Genomic DNA, 20,486 nt, shown 5'->3' with positions numbered 1-20,486 from the left:
CCAGTCGCACAGTTCATGACTACAGCGCCCTAGACTGCTCGGCTAAGTATCACTAGCAATCGAGATGACAGGCATCTTATCCGCATGGCTGTAACGGATCTTTCAGCCACGTCTCGATCCCTAGGTCAACAGATGGGGAAGTTTGTAAGACAATAACCATCTGCACGAACAGTTCGACGACGTTTACAGCAGCGTGGACTATCAGCTCGGAGACCTTGTCTGCGGTTACCTCTGACGCTGCATCACAGACAGGAGCACCTGCGATGGTGTACTCAACGACGAACCTGGGTGCACGAATGGCAAAACGTTATTTTTGGGATGAATCCAGGTTCTGTTTACAGCATGATGTTGGTCGCATCCGTGTTTGGCGACATCGCGGTGAATGCACATTGGAAGCGTGTATTGGTCATCGCCATACTGGCGTATCACCCGGCGTGATGGTATGGGGTGCCATTGGTTACTCGTCTCGGTCGCCTCTTGTTCGCTCTGACGGCACTTTGAATAGTGGACGTTACATTTCAGATGTGTTACGGCCCGTGGCTCTACCCTTCATTCGATCCCTGCGAAACCCTACGTTTGAGCAGGATAATCCACGACCGCATGTTGCAGGTCGTGTACGGGCCTTTGTGTTCACAGAAAATGTTCGACTGCTGCCCTGGCCAGCACATTCTCCAGATCTCTCACCAACTGAAAACGTCTGCTCAATGGTGGCCGAGCAACTGGCTCGTCACAATACGCCAGTCACTACTTTTGATGAACCGTGGTATCGTGTTGAAGCTGCGTGGACTGCTGTAACTGTACACGTCATCCAAGCTCCGTTTGACTCAATGCCCAGGCGTATCAAGGCCGTTATTACGGCCAGATTTGGTTGTTCTGGGTACTGATTTCTCAGGAGCTATGCACCCAAATTGCGTGAAAATGTAATCACATGTCAGTTCTAGTATAATATATTTGTCCAATGAATACCCGTTTATCATCTGCATTTCTTCTTGGTGAAGCAATTTTAATGCCCAGTAGTGTATGACTGTCGTTCTTCAATTCATCTTCTAGGCAGTAGCGTGACCATAACCTTGAACAGGAGAAACACCGGCCATCTCGTAGCAGAGACAACACCTGCGTCGTGTCAGACCACTAGAAACGAAGTGTGGCCAAGTGGGGCTGGACTGTGCAATTTCAGCTGCTCAGAGGCAGCTGTCGCCACGGGGAACACGAACCCGCAGGCTGACCTCCTCACACGTGCCGGCGGCCGGGGCGGAGCGAAGGTGCGTGTCATTGCGGCCGGCGCGGGCGGAATGTAATCTGCCAGCCGGCGCCCGCATTCCCAGCGACGTCGTCCACCACCTGCCACTGATGACGTCAGCAGGAATGGGGGTGGTGGAGGGGCCCGGTCGGACGCGAGTCTCGCAGCTGCGACCGTCTGCTCCAGGAACAAATTTTTACCTGGTGTTCCACAATCTTCACCCATAATTTTTACTTTTTGTCTATCGTACACCATCCATTCAGCAAGCCTCTATCACTAGAAGTTGCAGAGAATGTACTACACAAATACGAGGGTGAGTCAAATGAAATATTATTTACTGTGCAGAAGTGGTACAAAGCTGTATCAGTTTTCAACATAATCTCCCCCACGCTCAATGCAAGTCCTCCAGCGCTTACAAAGTGCATAAATTCCTTTGGAAAAAAATTCTGTTGAACCACTCGTGCACCGCGTGGCGTACCTCTTCATCAGAACGGAACTTCTTTCTTCCCATTGTGCCTTAGAATAGTCCGAACATACGGAAATCACTTGGGGCAAGGTCTGGTGAGTATGGTGGATGAGGAAGACACTCAAAATGGAGGTCTGTGATTGTTGCAGTTGTTGTACGGGCAGTGTAGGGCTTAGCTTTGTCGTGTTGCAAAAGGACACCTACTGACAGCAACCCACGTCGCTTTGATTTGATTGCAGGCCGCAGATGATTTCTTAGGAGATCTGTGTTTGATGCACTGGTGACAGTGGTCCCTCTAGGCACGTAATGTTCCAAAATGACGCCTTTTTCGTCCCAAAAGAGAGTCAGCATAACCTTCCCTGCTGATGGTTCTGTTCGAAACTTCTTTGGTTTCGGTGATGAGGAATGGCGGCATTCCTTGCCCACTCTCTTCGTTTCCGGTTGGTGATAGTGAACCCAGGTTTCGTCCCCAGTAACGATTCTTGCAAGGAAGCCAACACCTTCTCGTTCAAAGCGTCGAAGAAGTTCTTCACAAGCATCAACACGTCGTTCTCTGATTTCAGGAGTCAACTGCCATGGCACCCATCTTGCAGACACTTTGTGAAACTGGAGCAAATCATGCACAATGTGGTGTGCTGACCCATGACTAATCTGTAAACGTGCTGAAATGTCATTCAGTGTCACTCAGCGGTTTTCCTTCACTATGGCTTCAACTGCTGCAATGTTCTGTGGAGTCACAACTCGCTGTGCCTGACCTGGAAGAGGAGCATCTTCCACTGAAGTCACACCATTTGCTAACTTCCTACTCCATTCGTAGACTTCCTGCTGCGACAAACATGCATCACAGTACTGAACCTTCATTCGTCCATGAAACACAGCAGGTTTCACACCTTCACTATCGAAAAACCGAATAACAGAACGCTGTTCTTCCCTGGTGCAAGTGACAAGTGGGGCGGCCATCTTTATACTGATACTGCGACGGTATGTGTGCATCTGCCCTATGCTGGCACCTACAGGCCATTCTCCATGCTGTTCGTAGCACGCTTACCAACTTACAGGATAACGGCTCGTATTTAGTACTTCATCCTTTTTTTTTCACTTCTGTAATTGCGTCATGATACCTATTCGCTTACCACTTGTGATCATTCAATAGCTTGTCCAACATTACCTAGCCATTGTAAAGTTGTTCGTGCTCGTGGTGCCTCCCATCTCAGAAATATTTGAAAGAAGTCACATTTCAGAACCACCGAGAGACGCTGATGAATAAATATTTTTCACTTAACCATTTCTGTACACTCAGTTGTACGTACAATGGTATCGTCAGGAGTGTCCCAGGGAAGTGTGATGGGACCGTTGTTATTCTTTATGTACATAAATAAACTGGCAGACAGGGTGAGCAGCAATCTGCGACTGTTCGCCGAAAAATTGTGGTGTACGGGAAGATATCGTCGTTGAGTGATTGCAGAAGGATACAGGATGGCGCGGACAAAATTTCTAGTTGCCCTAATGTGTGTTCTCTTCCCTCAATTTATATTCCAGAGGAACAGGAAAGTAAATGACTGAAGTAGAGTAACAAATGATTCAAATGGCTTTGCGTACTATGCGACATAACTTCTGAGGTCATCAGTCACCTAGAACTTAGAACTAATTAAACCTAACTAACCTAAGGACATCACACACATCCATGCCCTAGGCAGTATTCGAACCTGCGACCATAGCGGTCGCTCAGTTCCAGACTGTAGCGCCACATCGGCCGGCAGTAGAGTAACAAGGTATCTTCCAAATGACTGAAGTAGTGATGCAAGGTAGCCTTCACCATGCACCATACGGTGGTTTGCGGAGTACATATGTACGCTCATCCTCACAAATTAAGAATAATGCTGATACATGGTGAACCAACGCTCTGTTGGGCGGTTTGCGGGTTTAATTCACCTCGGGGTATAGCCGTGCGGTGCATTTGACTTGCGGTCGTCGCACGGTGGCGCTGGCAGCAGCCACATATGCAGAGGTGTGTTGGTGCATGTCAGAGTACGGCGCAGCGAGTAAGCGTGCAGACGTTTTCAGACATGCTAATGGTGACTGTGTGTTGCAAGTTGCTCAAAGAACACATATTGATGGCATTATGAGGGGTAGAATACTAGGGCAACTGGAGGCTGGTCAAACACAGCAGGTCGTAGCACGGGCCCTCCGTGTGACACAAAGTGTGATCTCATGGTTATGGCAACGATTCCAGCAGGCAGGAAGCGTGTCCAGGCGCTACAGTATGGGACGTCCACAGTGTACAACACCACAAGGAGACCAATATCTTACCATCAGTGCTCGCAGACGGCCACGGAGTACTGCAGGTAACCTTGCTCGGGACCTTACCGCAGCCTCTGGAACAGTTTTCTCCAGACACACAGTCTACAGATGACTGAACAGACATGGTTTATTCGGCCGGAAACCTGCAAGGTGCATTCCACTGACCCCTGGTCACAGGAGAGCCCGTAAAGCCTGGTGTCAAGATCACAGTACATGGTCATTGGAACAGTGGTTCCTGGTTATGTTCACAGACGAGGTCAGGTATAGTCTGAACAGTGATTCTCGCCGGGTTTTCAACTGGCGTAAACCAGGAACCAGATACCAACCCCTTAATGTCCTTGAAAGGGACTTGTATGGATGTCGTGATTTGATGGTGTGGGGTGGGATTATACACTCCTGGAAATTGAAATCAGAACACCGTGAATTCATTGTCCCAGGAAGGGGAAACTTTATTGACACATTCCTGGGGTCAGATACATCGCATGATCACACTGACAGAACCACAGGCACATAGAAACAGGCAACAGAGCTTGCACAATGTCGGCACTAGTACAGTGTATATCCACCTTTCGCAGCAATGCAGGCTGCTATTCTCCCATGGAGACGATCGTAGAGATGCTGGATGTAGTCCTGTGGAACGGCTTGCCATGCCATTTCCACCTGGCGCCTCAGTTGGACCAGCGTTCGTGCTGGACGTGCAGACCGCGTGAGACGACGCTTCATCCAGTCCCAAACATGCTCAATGGGGGACAGATCCGGAGATCTTGCTGGCCAGGGTAGTTGACTTACACCTTCTAGAGCACGTTGGGTGGCACGGGATACATGCGGACGTGCATTGTCCTGTTGGAACAGCAAGTTCCCTTGCCGGTCTAGGAATGGTAGAACGATGGGTTCGATGACGGTTTGGATGTACCGTGCACTATTCAGTGTCCCCTCGACGATCACCAGTGGTGTACGACCAGTGTAGGAGATCGCTCCCCACACCATGATGCCGGGTGTTGGCCCTGTGTGCCTCGGTCGTATGCAGTCCTGATTGTGGCGCTCACCTGCACGGCGCCAAACACGCATACGACCATCACTGGCACCAAGGCAGAAGCGACTCTCATCGCTGAAGACGACACGTCTCCATTCGTCCCTCCATTCACGCCTGTCGCGACACCACTGTAGGCGGGCTGCACGATGTTGGGGCGTGAGCGGAAGACGGCCTAACGGTGTGCGGGACCGTAGCCCAGCTTCATGGAGACGGTTGCGAATGGTCCTCGCCGATACCCCAGGAGCAACAGTGTCCCTAATTTGCTGGGAAGTGGCGGTGCGGTCCCCTACGGCACTGCGTAGGATCCTACGGTCTTGGCGTGCATCCGTGCGTCGCTGCGGTCCAGTCCCAGGTCGACGGGCACGTGCACCTTCCGCCGACCACTGGCGACAACATCGATGTACTGTGGAGACCTCACGCCCCACGTGTTGAGCAATTCGGCGGTACGTCCACCCGGCCTCCCGCATGCCCACTATACGCCCTCGCTCAAAGTCCGTCAACTGCACATACGGTTCACGTCCACGCTGTCGCGGCATGCTACCAGTGTTAAAGACTGCGATGGAGCTCCGTATGCCACGGCAAACTGGCTGACACTGACGGCGGCGGTGCACAAATGCTGCGCAGCTAGCGCCATTCGACGGCCAACACCGCGGTTCCTGGTGTGTCCGCTGTGCCGTGCGTGTGATCATTGCTTGTACAGCCCTCTCGCAGTGTCCGGAGCAAGTATGGTGGGTCTGACACACCGGTGTCAATGTGTTCTTTTTTCCATTTCCAGGAGTGTAATTGGTGCACGTACACCCCTCCATGTCTTTGACAGAGGAACTGTAATATGTCAGGTGTATCGGGACGTCATTTTCTACCAGTATGCCCGCCTTTTCAGGGGTGCAGTCGGTTCCACCTTCCTCTTGATGGATTATAACGCACGGCCCTACCGAGCTGCCATCGTGGAGGACTAACCTGAAACAGAAGATATCGGGCGAGTGGAGTGGCCTGCCTGTTCTCCACACCTGAACCCCATCGAGCATGTCTGGGATGCTCTCAGTCGATGTATCGCTCCCTGTCTTCAAACCTCTACGACAGTTCAGGAGCTCCGACAGGCACTGGTGCAACAATGGGAGGCTATACCCCAGCAGCTGCTCGACCACCTGATCCAGGGTATGCCAACCCTTTGTGCGGCCTGTGTACGTGTGCATGGTTATCATATCCCATATCGATGTCGGGGTACATGCGCAGCATGTGTTTCAGGACGGCTTTCTCAACTTATCACCAGTACCGTGGACTTACAGATCTATGTCGTGTGTGTTCCCTATCTGCCTATGATATTAGCACCAGTTTTGTGTAGTGTCACGTTTTGTGGCAACACATTCTGCAATTATCCTTAATTTATGAGCATTATTGTAGATACTGATTCCAACAGCTACTATCTAACTATCAATTCATCGACGTGAGGTGAATAGAGTCTTGTAAATTATAACAATTCAACACTGCATTCTCAGTTAAAATTGTGTACAGCATCCTGTATAGCAACTTTATTATCATGGCGACAAGTCAAATGAGAACAATCGTCCGCCACTGAAATTAAGTTATAAAATGTTGAAACTGCCAACGTGCATACATGTAAACGAAATAGGTGTTAAAATTCATTTGCACAGTGTTTCCTTTTTTCTATCAAATGCAGGCGACAATGCACAAATGAACAGCAGTAAACTACAGTATTAATTTCATTTGCATGAACACTGTCGACATTACTTTATACTATGCCAGACGCCATTGTGTTGTTAGTTGAGCGAATGCCCTAGGACATCAGCAGAGCATGATGTTTGCTTTATATTGATGGTATTTTACATTTCACATGCTGATGTGCCTTTCTACCTCGTAAAACGACGCAACATCACTATATGACTTGCAAGTTTGTAACGATTACGAACTTCTGTTAGTGTTTTACAAGATCCGATGATGACAACGCAGATCTGTTGAAACCCTTAATCAATAAAAAAGATTTACAAGCGATCTTGGCGTACCTGATATTTCAGAATAATATAAGTTTAGTTGAGTATGTTGCATTTTATTATGACACTTTTTTTTCAGCATATTCTCCACATATATCTGATGATCATTAGATGTTGAAAATCAATAGTTATAAAGATTAATTAATAAGCTGCTCTTGGTGGTTCTGATATACACCTATCCTCATTATCTAGAACATAGAAGAGAAAGTAAAATTTGTCGTTTCTCGTCGACAGAGGATAGTATCAAAGATGGTGCCGTTTGAACTTCTAGTGTTAGGACTCTTTGTGTAGTGGTAGAATCGAGAACAAGCAGTTGATAAGAGACGTCGCATCGACAATCCTTTGTCAAGAATACTATCTGACTCCATTAAGATTAGCATCCTCTTTTGAATTCTGAAAAACTTGGACTTTCAGTGTGAGGTATAGGTTATGTTATAGTGGTGTATCAGTCATGTGCAACTCTAGTAATCGGTATGATGTGAACTGTCTGGGGTGTTCATTTCCGTGAAATGTGACAATGGACGGAAAGTTCATAACCTTAGTTATAGCTTTCGTTTATTCACACACTTACTAACCGTCTCATTGTACCTTCGTCAATAACCATCTTGCCATGAAAAAGCAAGAAGTATTAGTGTTGCCAGTACCGTGGACTTATGACAGAAAAATACTAGACGACGAAGGAAGGAATATTAACCAGGGGACGTTCAAATCCCGTATCTGCCCAAACAGAATCCTAAGGTGGGATGCTACACTTTACGCATTATAGGCTACATCATTATTTTCTAAATAGCTAAAAAGTTCATGGTACATTTTGTATTAGCTCGTCATAGTCACTAGTCTTCAACCTAGTTGGAGTTAGTTGCGTACACTTCACTAGACGCTGAAGTAAACGAGTTGTTTCTATTGATCTCAGAGGACGAAAGTGTTAGTAGGCTCCTCCGTGGTGTACTCGCTCAAGGGTGATTAAGTCCACTGTTATATCGGTGCAGATGCTGCCTAAATTTTCCGCGATTAACGCGGAGGTGGTACACTGTCGCATGAAAGTTCCTGTTATACGTGCCAGAATCATGCCACGGTAATGATGGAATGTTCCGAAGGTTTTCCCGCGGAATTATCAATTGTGCTGGTAGGGGATACGCAGGTTCACGTTTCGATACAACTTCGCCCCTGTTCTACGAATTGACACACTAAGCAATTGCCGTTGTTGTTGACTACACAGTTCCTCAGTACTTCCAGCGCAGAACGCAAGTGTAACAGGATGATGATTATGTCACACACTCGGTCCGCTTCTTGAAGTCATGGTATTGCCATAAGTTCTCACAGAGGCCCCCGGGAGAAGGCATCCTGTTATGCACCAAACGCGCCTTGACAATTCCTCCAAGAGTTGACTAATGTTGGTGTAGTGTTCAGGACACTGGAGTCGTAAGATGGATGAGCTGAATTGAAATCTTTGTTTGGTCAACCAGATTTACAATCCGACGAGTTGCGAAGTACCCAGTCTCTCAGGAGCCTCTTCAGACTCGATGTTAACTGCCTACAGGTGATACCCACCAGAAGCAAAGTCTGCAGGCAGTAATGCCCACCGGTAGTGTGTGCGACACGGAATGTTATTGACGTCAGAATACGGTCGATGGGCTTCAGAGACTATAGGTATCTCCATGTAAGCGCTCCCGCTAGCTCCGGTTGAATATAGATTTCCAGCTTTAATAAATAACGCAGTTTATCCAGATTATGTCTCTGGATTTATTATTTAAATGTCTAAAGCGCAGGTAATGACCGCTAATGGTGAAATTTATTTCTTTGGACAGCATTAGGCGGTGACAGATTTTCCGACAGATAATCTTACGAATCTAAGTTGTAACACTAGTCTGCTGTGACAAAACTAATGTTACCCTCTGAGAGGATTTGGGAATTTTGACCGCGTGTGTATCTGATGGATAAAGGTATCGGACTGTAATATTCAAGATATTGCAATTAGCATAAAACTAAACAGGCTTTAACTTTGGGGTGAATGAAAGTAGGAAAATTCATATAGGAATGAAACAATAAACGGTCGCCAGCCCTAGGCAATTAATAAAATTGGATGTTAGTTACCGAAGTTAATTTCATTAATATTTCCGTTTGCATAGCACACAGGATACAAGCGGACACAGGGCACTCTGAGCTCTGGGTTGCAGCAGTTACCAATAATGCACAAACTAGTAATCATAGAAAGCAAAAAATATACCAAACGTATACTAATAACAGTTACACTAATCATCATTACTTGAACCAGCATAGAAAACTTAATGCAAGATGTGCAGGACTAAAGATGGACCTGAGGGGCCTCTAGTCTTAACTGGCATGTAAAAACCACAAATAAAGATAAATGATACCACCATTACGCTGTTCATATCCCACTACTTATATTTGTTTTCCTTAGCAGCAATAATATTCTAATTATCTTCTTAATATGAGAAGAATATGGTGGGGACCCATAAACTGGTATAGTATCACTCGTCAAACTCTATGATTATTTCAGCAGAAAAATTTAATTTAAAAAAAAAATACTTCTGAACTTCACTTGGGATAGTTTATATTTTATTTTACAAGGCAGCTTATTTAACACTGAGCTCAATTAACTTCAAAAAATCATTCAGATAGTAATCAAGGCTAAAGTATGTTTCAAACGAGTTTAAATGATTTGCCTTTTCCATCACCTGTGAAGCAGGTATTTTAGACAGTAACATATGCACAATCTGGCGTAGTACTTTTGCTAAACGATACTTCGTAATAAGCTGAGAGTATTTGAGAAAAATTCTAACTAACTTCACTTTTGTTGACCCTTGCACATTTGACAAACATAAATAAATCACTAGTTCATTGGAAACAGGAAACTCTGTTTTATAAACATTGAGGAGGGGACCCCGCGTAGATTCATGATCAGGATAGATGATACGGTCCCATATACAGATTTATAGCATTTGCATTATTATTAAAATCACTCACACAAATTAACTGGTCCATGCTCTGATACATATCTGTATGCATGTAGTTGGTGGAGAAGTGGCGAAGTTGTGGTGGCTAACAGTACTCACGGCTCTTGATGTTTGAATGCTCTTATAAATTTGTTCTTGGCGACGTTTACTCAACTTATTAGAGCCATTCCTTATTGCAGAGAGTACCAAGCAACAACCAAATCCACATCCGAGGCCAAATTCCATCAAAGCTGCCTCCAGTTGCCTTCCTTGGCACCGTCGAAGTGTACCGTGCAACGGCTAGCCACTGCATACCGTTCACACCAAGGAGCCGCCCAGTTCGACCGCCAAAACCACATTTTACATCGCGCCATGCCACACCCGTTGTGGAGGGACTTCACTACATCTTTTATACTTTACAATATAAGTGTCCTAAGCATTAACCAGCTTCCAATACACATTGTTTCTCTCATAAACTTACACAAATTATAAAACTTCATTATTTTAAACAATCAGTTAATTTTTTCCATATATACATTACAAACTTTAAATTTCCTATCACAAATAAATGACCTTAACTAACAAAGAATAAACAGTTCATAATTACAAATAAAAAGTTACGTAAAGTAAACCTACTTCTAATTTATATAAATGTTACAAAGTGTTCAGGACATCACTAAAGAAAATTTGCAAGCCATTTAGCCGTCGAATTAGCTTTACAGAGCGAATAACTGCGATCAGTTTCTAAATGTAGCACGTACAGCGCCAAGTGTATGACCTATACCTCCTTATGCAGACAATGGATATAAGGGGCGGTCAGAGTGGCAGCACGTATACACCAATAAAATTTATTGCCATCTAACACTCACTTAAATTCTTCAAAGGCTTAACAGCTTACGATTAATATTAAATTTTTAATAGCCAATAGATATCTCAGAACGTGTGGGAAGTCGCCGTTTACATGAAAATCCTAGTAAAGACTAGCGTAAGACCAGTTACAGTGTAAGACCGATTCCTGTACGTCGTAACTGTTTGTTCGTGGTGTTCGCTAACAGTGACTGACTGTCGGAGCTTTACACGTACTGCATTTTATGTATTTATTTTCCTCTTAGCCCATAATTACTTGAATTTTTATTTGGTTTTTCCTCCTCTTCAGGTGGACCCTTTAAAAAATGGTTCAAATGGCTCTGAGCACTATGCGACTTAACTTCTGAGGTCATCAGTCGCCTAGAACTTAGAACTACTTAAAGCTAACTAACCTAAGGACGTCACACACATCCATGCTCGAGGCTGGATTCGATCCCAGCGTTGCTCGAGAACTAATATCCGGAAGGTAGGCTTGAAGTATATCTCTATGGTGGACATCTTTCTGTGCATTCTGCCAAGTTTAGATTTTATTTTATTTCCTCTAACCACTTCATGGAAACGTTATCTTAATTTATTGTAACACCGGCTTCGATGCATAAAGCTTCAGATGCCACAATATGATTATGAGAGTATAAATGTGTGGTGGTGGACGGGAAGTAAGTAATCGGGGATTGGGCGGCGCGGGATGGAGGGGGGGGGGGGGGGGGGGGGGAGGGCTGGCACCCATGTCAGAACGTAGGGTCAGCAAGCACAGCACCTACCTGGACAGCAAGGCACGGAAGCCGATTCAAGTCTGGGCATCTTTCGTGCTTGGTGTGTAGGCGATTTAGGGTGGACCACAACAACCCATGTAGGTGGAATCCAGGAGGGGCTCGTGCAGTATCGAACATGAGGCCTTCAGAGTCAGGACTGATTTTTAAATTTATTTTGTTGCAGAAAGACAACGTTGCACTTCTCATTTTGAGAATTAATAACGGCTGTAGGCCCATGCTTAAAGAACGATAAGAAGTTTTATGAAAACGAGTTCCAAAAACGGATGAATATCGGCTCCAGAAAGAGATGGACGACAAACTTTGGAAAGCGTGGACGTTTCTTTGTACTTAATGTGTGTCGTGAGTAGACCTGTGACACCACGCTGAAAAAGAGTAGTGGATAATTAACCGCTGCACGTGTTAGTGAGATTCAAAGGCACAGGGCAACTATGATGCCTGAACGAAGATCCCCATCCTACACGTTAAAACTTACTGCTCAACTAAATCAAAAAGCAACCAGTTCGTTTCTACCAAAAATCCCTTTCGTAACTTGTTGTGCATAAGGTGAAGACGGATAGCATTTGGACAGAAATCGCTGAAATTCAAAGTCCCGTTGTAGTCCAGCTGTGTGAAGACTTTACGAGTGGATTGGCTGCTTTACTTGGCACATTTTACCGCCGATCTTTTGAGCAAAGAGACGTTCTCCGTGACTGGGAAATACCGCAGTTCACAACCTTCTAAGAGAACGGAATTAATTCGTAGAACTACCGTATTGCATCACCCAGATCTATTCCTTGCAAACCCGAGCGAGGTGGCGCAGTGGCTGGTACAATGGACTGGCATTCTGGAGGGCAACGGTTCAATTCTGCGTCCGGCCATCCTGATTTAGGTTTTCCGTGATTTCCCTAAATCACTCCGGGCAAATTCCCAGATGGTTCCTTTGGAAGGGCACGGCCGACTTCCTTCCCTAATCCCATAAGACAAATGACCTCGCTGTTGGTCTCCTACCCCAAACAACCCAACCCCACCATTTTCCTTGCGAAATACTGGAACATAATTAGAGCTAAAAATTGTACCAGCCAGCAACAAATTTTTCTTCTCCATGGAAATCAGAATGGGTTCCGAAAACATCGCGCACATTACACGTGATATCCTCAGTACTGTAGAGAGAGGATATCAAATTGTTCTAGATATTAGTTTTCTTCCGAGTCGTCAGCACATCGACAGCTTCTAAACCAAATATGTTTTGCGTGTCATGTCTAACCAGATTTACTACTGGATCGAAAATTCCTTGGCAGACATGACGCAGCACGTTGTACTTAATACACGATCAGCTAAAGGCACTGAAGAGCGAGGGCGTGCTGTAAAGTAAATCCCTCTGGATTCTTCGTTTTGTCGTCAGTATCGGCTGAGGTTGTAATAATTCATGCACAGTTTTCGGTCGACTTTCCCGCTTCGCTGACGCAATTTGCAGCCCCCTGCCGGCAGAGGGCTCCGAGTTGTAGCGTGTAACATGGCGGTGTGTAACGTAGTTAGGCCAGTGCATGAGAAAATCCAGCGTCCAGTCCCAGAAAATTTGTGTCCATTTCAAACCCTTAGAAGAATGAAAGCTGTGTATGGTGATGGGTTTCCTAACAACACTGTGAGAGGTGATGAAAGCTGAGTTAGCTGTCTTGAATCTGAATACTAGGGCCATCAATAGAGTTCCGCCACAAAGGATCACTGACGCCATAAAAGTTCAAGACCATGCCATCAGTAAGCAAAGCCATGCTCACAGTTTTCTAGATTGTTCAATGTACGGTGCATTTGGAATTCATATATAAAAGTGTGACACATGGGACTTTGGGAAAGGTAAGATTTGGTGTGGACGTGGCCTTATTCAGTTACCGTTGGTTGCTCATTTTTTTTAAATCACGCACACTTTATTTGGAACCAATTGCAAATGAGGTTGACAATAAGGAACGATTATCAAATTTGTCTGTTAAGACACAATGTCTAATAAAAAGTTGTTAAGCAATTTGCACTCACGGCTGAAGACCTTGTAGACCAGAAATTCAAATTATTTGCCTGCTGAAGGCCCTCATAGTAATAACTCAAAAAACAATTTAATAGCTGAGGGCCTGGATAGCAAATTTTTAAGAACAGTTAACTTCTCCAAGCGATACTAAAATATTTTTTTAAAAAAACACAATCATCAAAATTTCACTAATAAGAGATAATACCTAATTAAAAATTCTTTAGCCAAATTACATTCATGGTTGAACTCCATATTGAGCAGATATTCAAATTATTTTTCGGCTGAAGGCCCCAATAGTAATAACTCAAAAACAATTTAACAGCTGAAGGCCTGGATAGCAAATTCTTAAAAACAGTTAAACTTCTCCAAGATATACTAAAATATTTTTCAAAGAAGAAACACAATCATTAAAATTTCACTATTAAGAGGCCATATCTAAAAATTCTTTAAAGAAATTGCATTCTCGGGTGAAGGCCTTATTAAAAAGAAATTCAAATTACTTGTCGGCTGAAGGCCCCAATAGTACTATCTCAAAGTTAATTTAAAAAAAAAACAATCGTCACGATCCAATCTAACCAAGAGAGAAGTGGGCCTCAGACAGTGCTCCAAGGACTGGCCTGGGAAAGTCGCTCAACTTCGTAAACAATGAGACAGGCAGCCAAAAGTTGTATTCACTTAACCGGATGGCAACTCAAACTAGTGACAGTTTAATCGCAGACCACCACTCTTGCAAAATCTACCTAACATCTGGTGACCAACGCAACAATGGAATAACCCAGGCAAGGCAGAACCGGTGGACAGCACTGAGTCTTCAAAATCCAGTGTTTAGAACATTCAGAAGCAGAAGGAACCACTTCGACCAAGGTAGTCCAAAAAAACAATATATCCGAACCACAATCAAGGAGGCTGTCGAACTACACGCCTTACCAGACAGCAGCGGCAAGGGGAGTAATTAATTTTGCCAACACCAAACACTCCACTCGTTACTCTTCATCTCAGTGACCCTGCGAGCAGCAACGCGCGAACAAATGGCGTGATCTCAAAATAGTGGAGGTTTCACTACCGGGTTAATGTTCACTCAACTCAAACGTCCTGGGTCCGGTGGACGACCAGGTTGTGCCCCTCGCAACTACAGCCCCTCGACCCAGCAGTGCCTGCGTGCTGACAGCGATCCCAGCATGTCCTGGCGCTGCCGGCCCTTACTGTTGCTCCGTCCCAAAGGAACTGCCCAACACACTCCGACCCAGAAAAGACTTGACGTCCCTCCAAAGATAGTACCACCGCACTAGATATCGGTTACAGCTTCTGCTGCCACTTACGGACGGACAACCCTAGCAAATGTAGTGGTGCCAGTAAACACAAGAAGAAAACGAGACACCACTATCTCTATCACACGATGCCAACCTACCAATAGCACCAACGCGAGCCGCAACGAGGCTCAACCTCCCCCCCCCCCCTCAGACACCATCCGGGGGTAACCCAACAAGTGGCCTGTGGCCTAACCAAACTTAACTTGATTAAGATGGAACCGGTATTGCTTACTGGTGCAATTGTCTTTAACTAGAAGATTAACTTGGCCTAAAATTTGCATAATAGTACAGAGACCCAGAAAACGGGGAGTGGACTTACCAAGGTTTCCAAGGCGCACCTCTTTCCCCGGAAAATTACGGACATACACATGGTCTGCTGGTTTACCCCTAAAGACTCGTCGATTACGGCTTAACGGACAGCTTGTTTCTTGTGGACCCTAAAAATATTGCGCCTGGCACGATTCCAGTTTTCTTTGATGATATGAGAGGTAATATCCACAGGGATTAGATCTTGAATTCCACATAAGGGGGGAATTAACAGGATAAGCATAGATCAAGGAAACCGGAGTAGCCTTCAAAGCCTCTTGGCTGGCGGTATTGAAGGCAAGACTAAGCCAAGGGAGACTAGAATCCCACTTACTGGACTTCTTCTGACGGAAGATAATCATTGTGTATTTGAGACTACGACTGACCCTCTCTGCGAAAGAGCCCTGCGGGTAATATGGAGTGGTAGTCACGTGCTTCACACCGCTTTGAAAACAGAAAGCCTTGAAGGGAGCCGAAATCACAAACGATTTGCTTACGGGGTTCAAAAGCACTAAATACGTTAGTTATAACCGCAATTGTTGTAGCAGCAGTCATGTTACAACTCGGAAGAAACCAGGTAAACCTCGAAAACGCCTCAATAATAACCAATACCTACCGATGACCTCTTTTGATGAGAGGTAAGGGCCCCACATAACCGATATAGAGTTTGTCCATGGGGCAGGATTCGCGCTCAGAACTCAAGAAGCCCTATTGGAGAGCGTTCTTAGCCTTGGCTGCACTACACAACCGACACCGAGGAGCCATGTCTCTAACGTCTCGGTCCATAGACGGCCATGTGAAATGCTCCTAATACATCAGTTGCCAGCATTACTGGATACGCAGATAATGTGTCAGCACTCCAACCATCAAGTGCCAACTGAGCATCAAAAACAGCCTGAAGGTGACGCACTGAAGCGTTGAAACTAGTAGCGACAAGATAAAATTATTAGGACGACAGTAGGTGTTTTTATTTATTTGTCACATTAAGTTTTCTCTGATTTTCCTAATTCATTGCAAGCATATGTGGTACGGTTTCTTTGAAAGACCTTGGCTGATTTCCGTCCGAGTTTGTGCTCCGTCTCTAATAACCTGAATGTTGACGGGACATTAAACCCTATAACATCTATCCGCACACGACACAATCGGATCCATATTTTAGATTTAATTTATTACCTCATCGAAGAAGAGTTACCTTGCAAAGTTCAGGTGAAAGGCATAGGATATGTTCCAGGAGTAGATTTTGTCCTATCTTTCATTTTCATTCATAACAATGCAAACAGAAAAATCAAGACCCTTATCACACCCGTTAGTACACTTGCATACACAAATTGGAGGAAGGTAGAACAACAGTTCTAATGTCAAGCCCAACGTTGGCGAATTATGCATAGACTATTATGATCTTCCCAACTGGTGGAGTAACAAGAGTACGAGATTCCCGTCTGAAAAGACACGCCACACTAAGGAAGTTCTAAATTGAGATCAGTATCCTTTCACGCAAATAGAGTTAATTGTAACCTAATTTTCAGTAGGTGGCAAGCTATAAATGTTTAATTAATAGCTTGAATACAACGTATTAATATTCCACAATAATATTTATTATTTCTTTACGGACCGGCTTTCGGCTTCTTAGGCTATCGTCAGAAGTTATCTGACAATGGCCTAATTAGAAGCCGTAAGCCGGTTCATAACAAACTAATAAGTATTACTATCGGACCTTAATATGTTGTACTCAAGTTATTTATACGTCTATGTCCGTCCAAGAACCGTCTGAGTATTCCATAAGTACTATAAATGTCTACGTTCCTATTCGATAGTATAGACACATACAGAATAGTGTTTTCTTATTGTAACTGGGTTTACCAATAAAAGCAAGGAATTTGTACTCATGTATATTACTCTGCATTGTAAGATACAACATGCAGTTAAACCACTTGTGGCAGTTTTTTGATAAAACAGAAACAAATGCACCAGATTTCCGTTGTGACACCTAATTCTGAGACTCAGCTTATTGAAAGTAAGGGTGGGAGATTGGGGTTTAACTTAACGACGTGGTCAGTAGCAACGGGTCACAAGCCCAGTTTTGTGAATAATGAAGACAGGTACGGAGGAAAGCTGGTCGTATCGTTTTAAAGGACCCATCAGGACATTCTATGAATCGATTTAAGGTAATCACGAAAAAACTAAATCTTCGTCACATTTGATCCGTCATCCTCCCGAATACGAGTCTGTTGTGTTACCAATGCTTTACTCCGAGTGGTATCTTAACAGGTTTACAACCACCAGCGTTTAATTATAATTTCGGCCTTTGAATACATTTGCTGACTACGCCGTATCTCCTCGAGTCATCGTTATTTGCAATTTAAAATATGAAAAGACTATTTGCCTAATGTTTTGACAACTCGACAGCAGCAGCAGCTGTTCCCAACTTCTAATATCATTGTCTGCGTCGTTACAGGACTGCCAGGCTTGCCGGGACCAATTGGACCACCTGGGCCGAAGGGACCGAGAGGTGAGTACCAACAGGCTGTAGCTGTCTTATACCAGATGAATACAACTAGGCTATGCTCATCATATACAGAATCGATTAGAGACTAGCAGTAAGAAACTACGGCTAGCGTGCACAATAAGGCGAAGAAGTGGCTACCGGGAAGTAGCGACGTTATTCTGGCTACGGCCGGTGTTCGCAACGTTATGATGCAGGTTACTGTAAATAACATGGAGAATTTATATCCACCCACCGTCTCAATCGATGTAAAAATAGAGGTACGTCGTCTGCATTTCAGTGATACAATACAACACTTTTCTTAGGTTACCTGTTCACCCTAACCAATGCACAAGTTCCTAATAAACTTGATATGTTGCACAGATCACATCAATATTCGAGAAAGGTAGTAGGAATAATCCACTTAATTACAGGCCCATATCGTTAAGGTCAATATGAAGCAGGATTTTGAACATTACGAATTACCTCGAAGAAAACGGTCTCTTAACACACAGTCAACATGGGTTTAGAAAACATCGTTCCTGTGAAACACAACTAGGTCTTTATTCACATGAAATGTTGAGTGCTACTGACAAGGGATTTCAGATCGATTCCGTATTTCTGGATTTCCGGAAGGCTTTTGACACTGTACCACACAAGCGGCTCGTAGAGAAATTGCGTGCTTATGGAATATCGTCTCAGTTATGTGACTGGGGTTGTGATTTCCTGTCAGAGAGGTCACAGTTTGTAGTAATTGACGCAAAGTCATCGAGTAAAACAGAAGTGATTTCTGGCGTTCCCCAAGGTAGTGTTATAGGCCTTTGCTGTTCCTTATCTATATAAATGATTTGGGAAACAATTTGAGCAGCCGTCTTCAGTAGTTTGAAGACGATGCTGTCGTTTATCGACTAATAAAGTCACCAGAAGATCAAAACAAACTGCAAAAGGATTTATAAAAGATATCTGAATGGTGAGAAAAGTGGCAGTTGACCCTAAATAACGAAAAGTGTGAGGTCATCCACATGAGTGCTAAAAGGAACTCGTTAAACTTCGGTTACACGATAAATCAGTCTAATCTAAAAGCCGTAAATTCAACTAAACACCTAGGTTTTACAATTACGAACTACTTAAATTGGAAGGAACACATGGAAAATGTAGTGGGGAAGGCTAACCAAAGACTGCGTTTTATTGGCAGGACACTTAGAAAATGTAACAGACCTACTAAGGAGACTGCCTGCACTACACTTGTCCCTCTTTTAGAATGCTACTGCGCGCTGTGGGTCCTTACCAAATAGGACTGACGGAGTAGATCGAAAACGTTCAAAGAAAGGCAGCACGTTTTGTATTATCTCGAAGTATGGGAGAGAGTGTCACAGAAATGATACAGGATTTGGGCTGGACATCATTAAAAGAAAGGCGTTTTTCGTTGCGACGGAATCTTCTCACGAAATTCCAATCACCAACTTTCTTCTTCGAACGCGAAAATATTTTGTTGACACCGACCTACATAGGGAGGCACGATAAAATAAGGGAATTCAGAGCTCGTAACGAAAGATACAGATGTTCATTCTTTCCGCGCGCTATACGAGATTGGAATAATAGAGAATTGTGAAGGTGGTTCGATGAACCCTCTGCCAGACATTTGAGTGTAATTTGCAGAGTATCCATGTAGATGTAAATGTAGATGACTGCCGCTCGATAAACGTCACAATATTGGACTCTACGCAGAGAGTGGTATTTTTGGAGATAGGACTTGAAACAAGTTTTGAAAAAGAAATTTTGCATTGTTAATTATATTCGCCTGAGTACAGAATAGTTTAGTACATTTCATTCTTTAATACGCCAGTACAGTACGTCAACGGTCTGTGGTCATTTCTACAGTGAGGGGTAGTTTGTCAGCGAGAGTTCTGTCAGAGACTTACGACAAATATTTTGGAAACATCACCTCATGTGTTAGTTTGCTTGGTGAGAAACGTACGTACCTGACCTCTTTCAGGATACTGACAGTGAGTCCGCGGTTAGCCATCATGATGCACTAATAATGACGACCATCACCAAAGTATAAATGGTAAGAAGAACATACGTATAAGTGTTTTCAATGTCTCACTTCACAGATAAGAGTTAATATCGCTTAGTTAACACAAAGAGTAAGTGGAGAAACGATCCCTTGAATTCGCACGAGTAGTTCATAAACATCTTCAAAAATATGTGTCTAGAGTAATAGTCAAACATGGTTAACATCCTTCACGCTGCACAAACAGTATCAGGAGATACTTTAAGCAATAACTGCGCAATAAGCACAAAGCATAACATAAAGCCAGAGGTAGTTAGATATAACTGAAAAAAGGCCTGGTTACCAGAAGGGAACTGTGAAAAGATGATTGGTATCGATGTCAATTGCAGTGGTGCTGAGTAGAACATGATTTATGATAAACTCATCACTCTTCATCAAATTCAATGTAAGTTTTTGAAAATAGCCACAAGTCGCACTTAGATTTTATGTTTACCGGTTTCGTTCTTCAAATGAAGAACAGCATAATCAGCTTCTACAGTTTAAAGATGCCTGACGGCTCTAAAGATTGCGTTTAATGTTGGCTGACTCTACTAAAGATTAAACTGGCTTCACTGTAGCACCTAAACTCACTTATAAAGTACAGTAGTGAATGATGACTTTGACAGCGGCAAAGATTTAAGGTTAAGTCTAAGTACTATAGTACAGCTAAAACTTTAATGTTGTAGCCAACTT

At 44.1% G+C, this 20,486-nt stretch overlaps 1 protein-coding gene across 1 annotated transcript in view; it reads left to right on the top strand.

Annotated features, from left to right (window-relative positions):
- Window positions 1-20,486, top strand: part of LOC124799128 — a 739,238-nt gene that overhangs the window by 383,502 nt on the left and 335,250 nt on the right. Inside the window, exon 4 of the mRNA XM_047262665.1 lies at window positions 17,714-17,767. Coding sequence (XP_047118621.1) covers window positions 17,714-17,767 — 54 coding nt within the window. The remainder of the gene's footprint in view (window positions 1-17,713; window positions 17,768-20,486) is intronic.

This window comes from Schistocerca piceifrons, chromosome 5, assembly GCF_021461385.2.
Source record: "Schistocerca piceifrons isolate TAMUIC-IGC-003096 chromosome 5, iqSchPice1.1, whole genome shotgun sequence".
Lineage (NCBI taxonomy): Eukaryota > Metazoa > Arthropoda > Insecta > Orthoptera > Acrididae > Schistocerca > Schistocerca piceifrons.
This window is presented reverse-complemented; position numbering and strand designations above follow the sequence as displayed.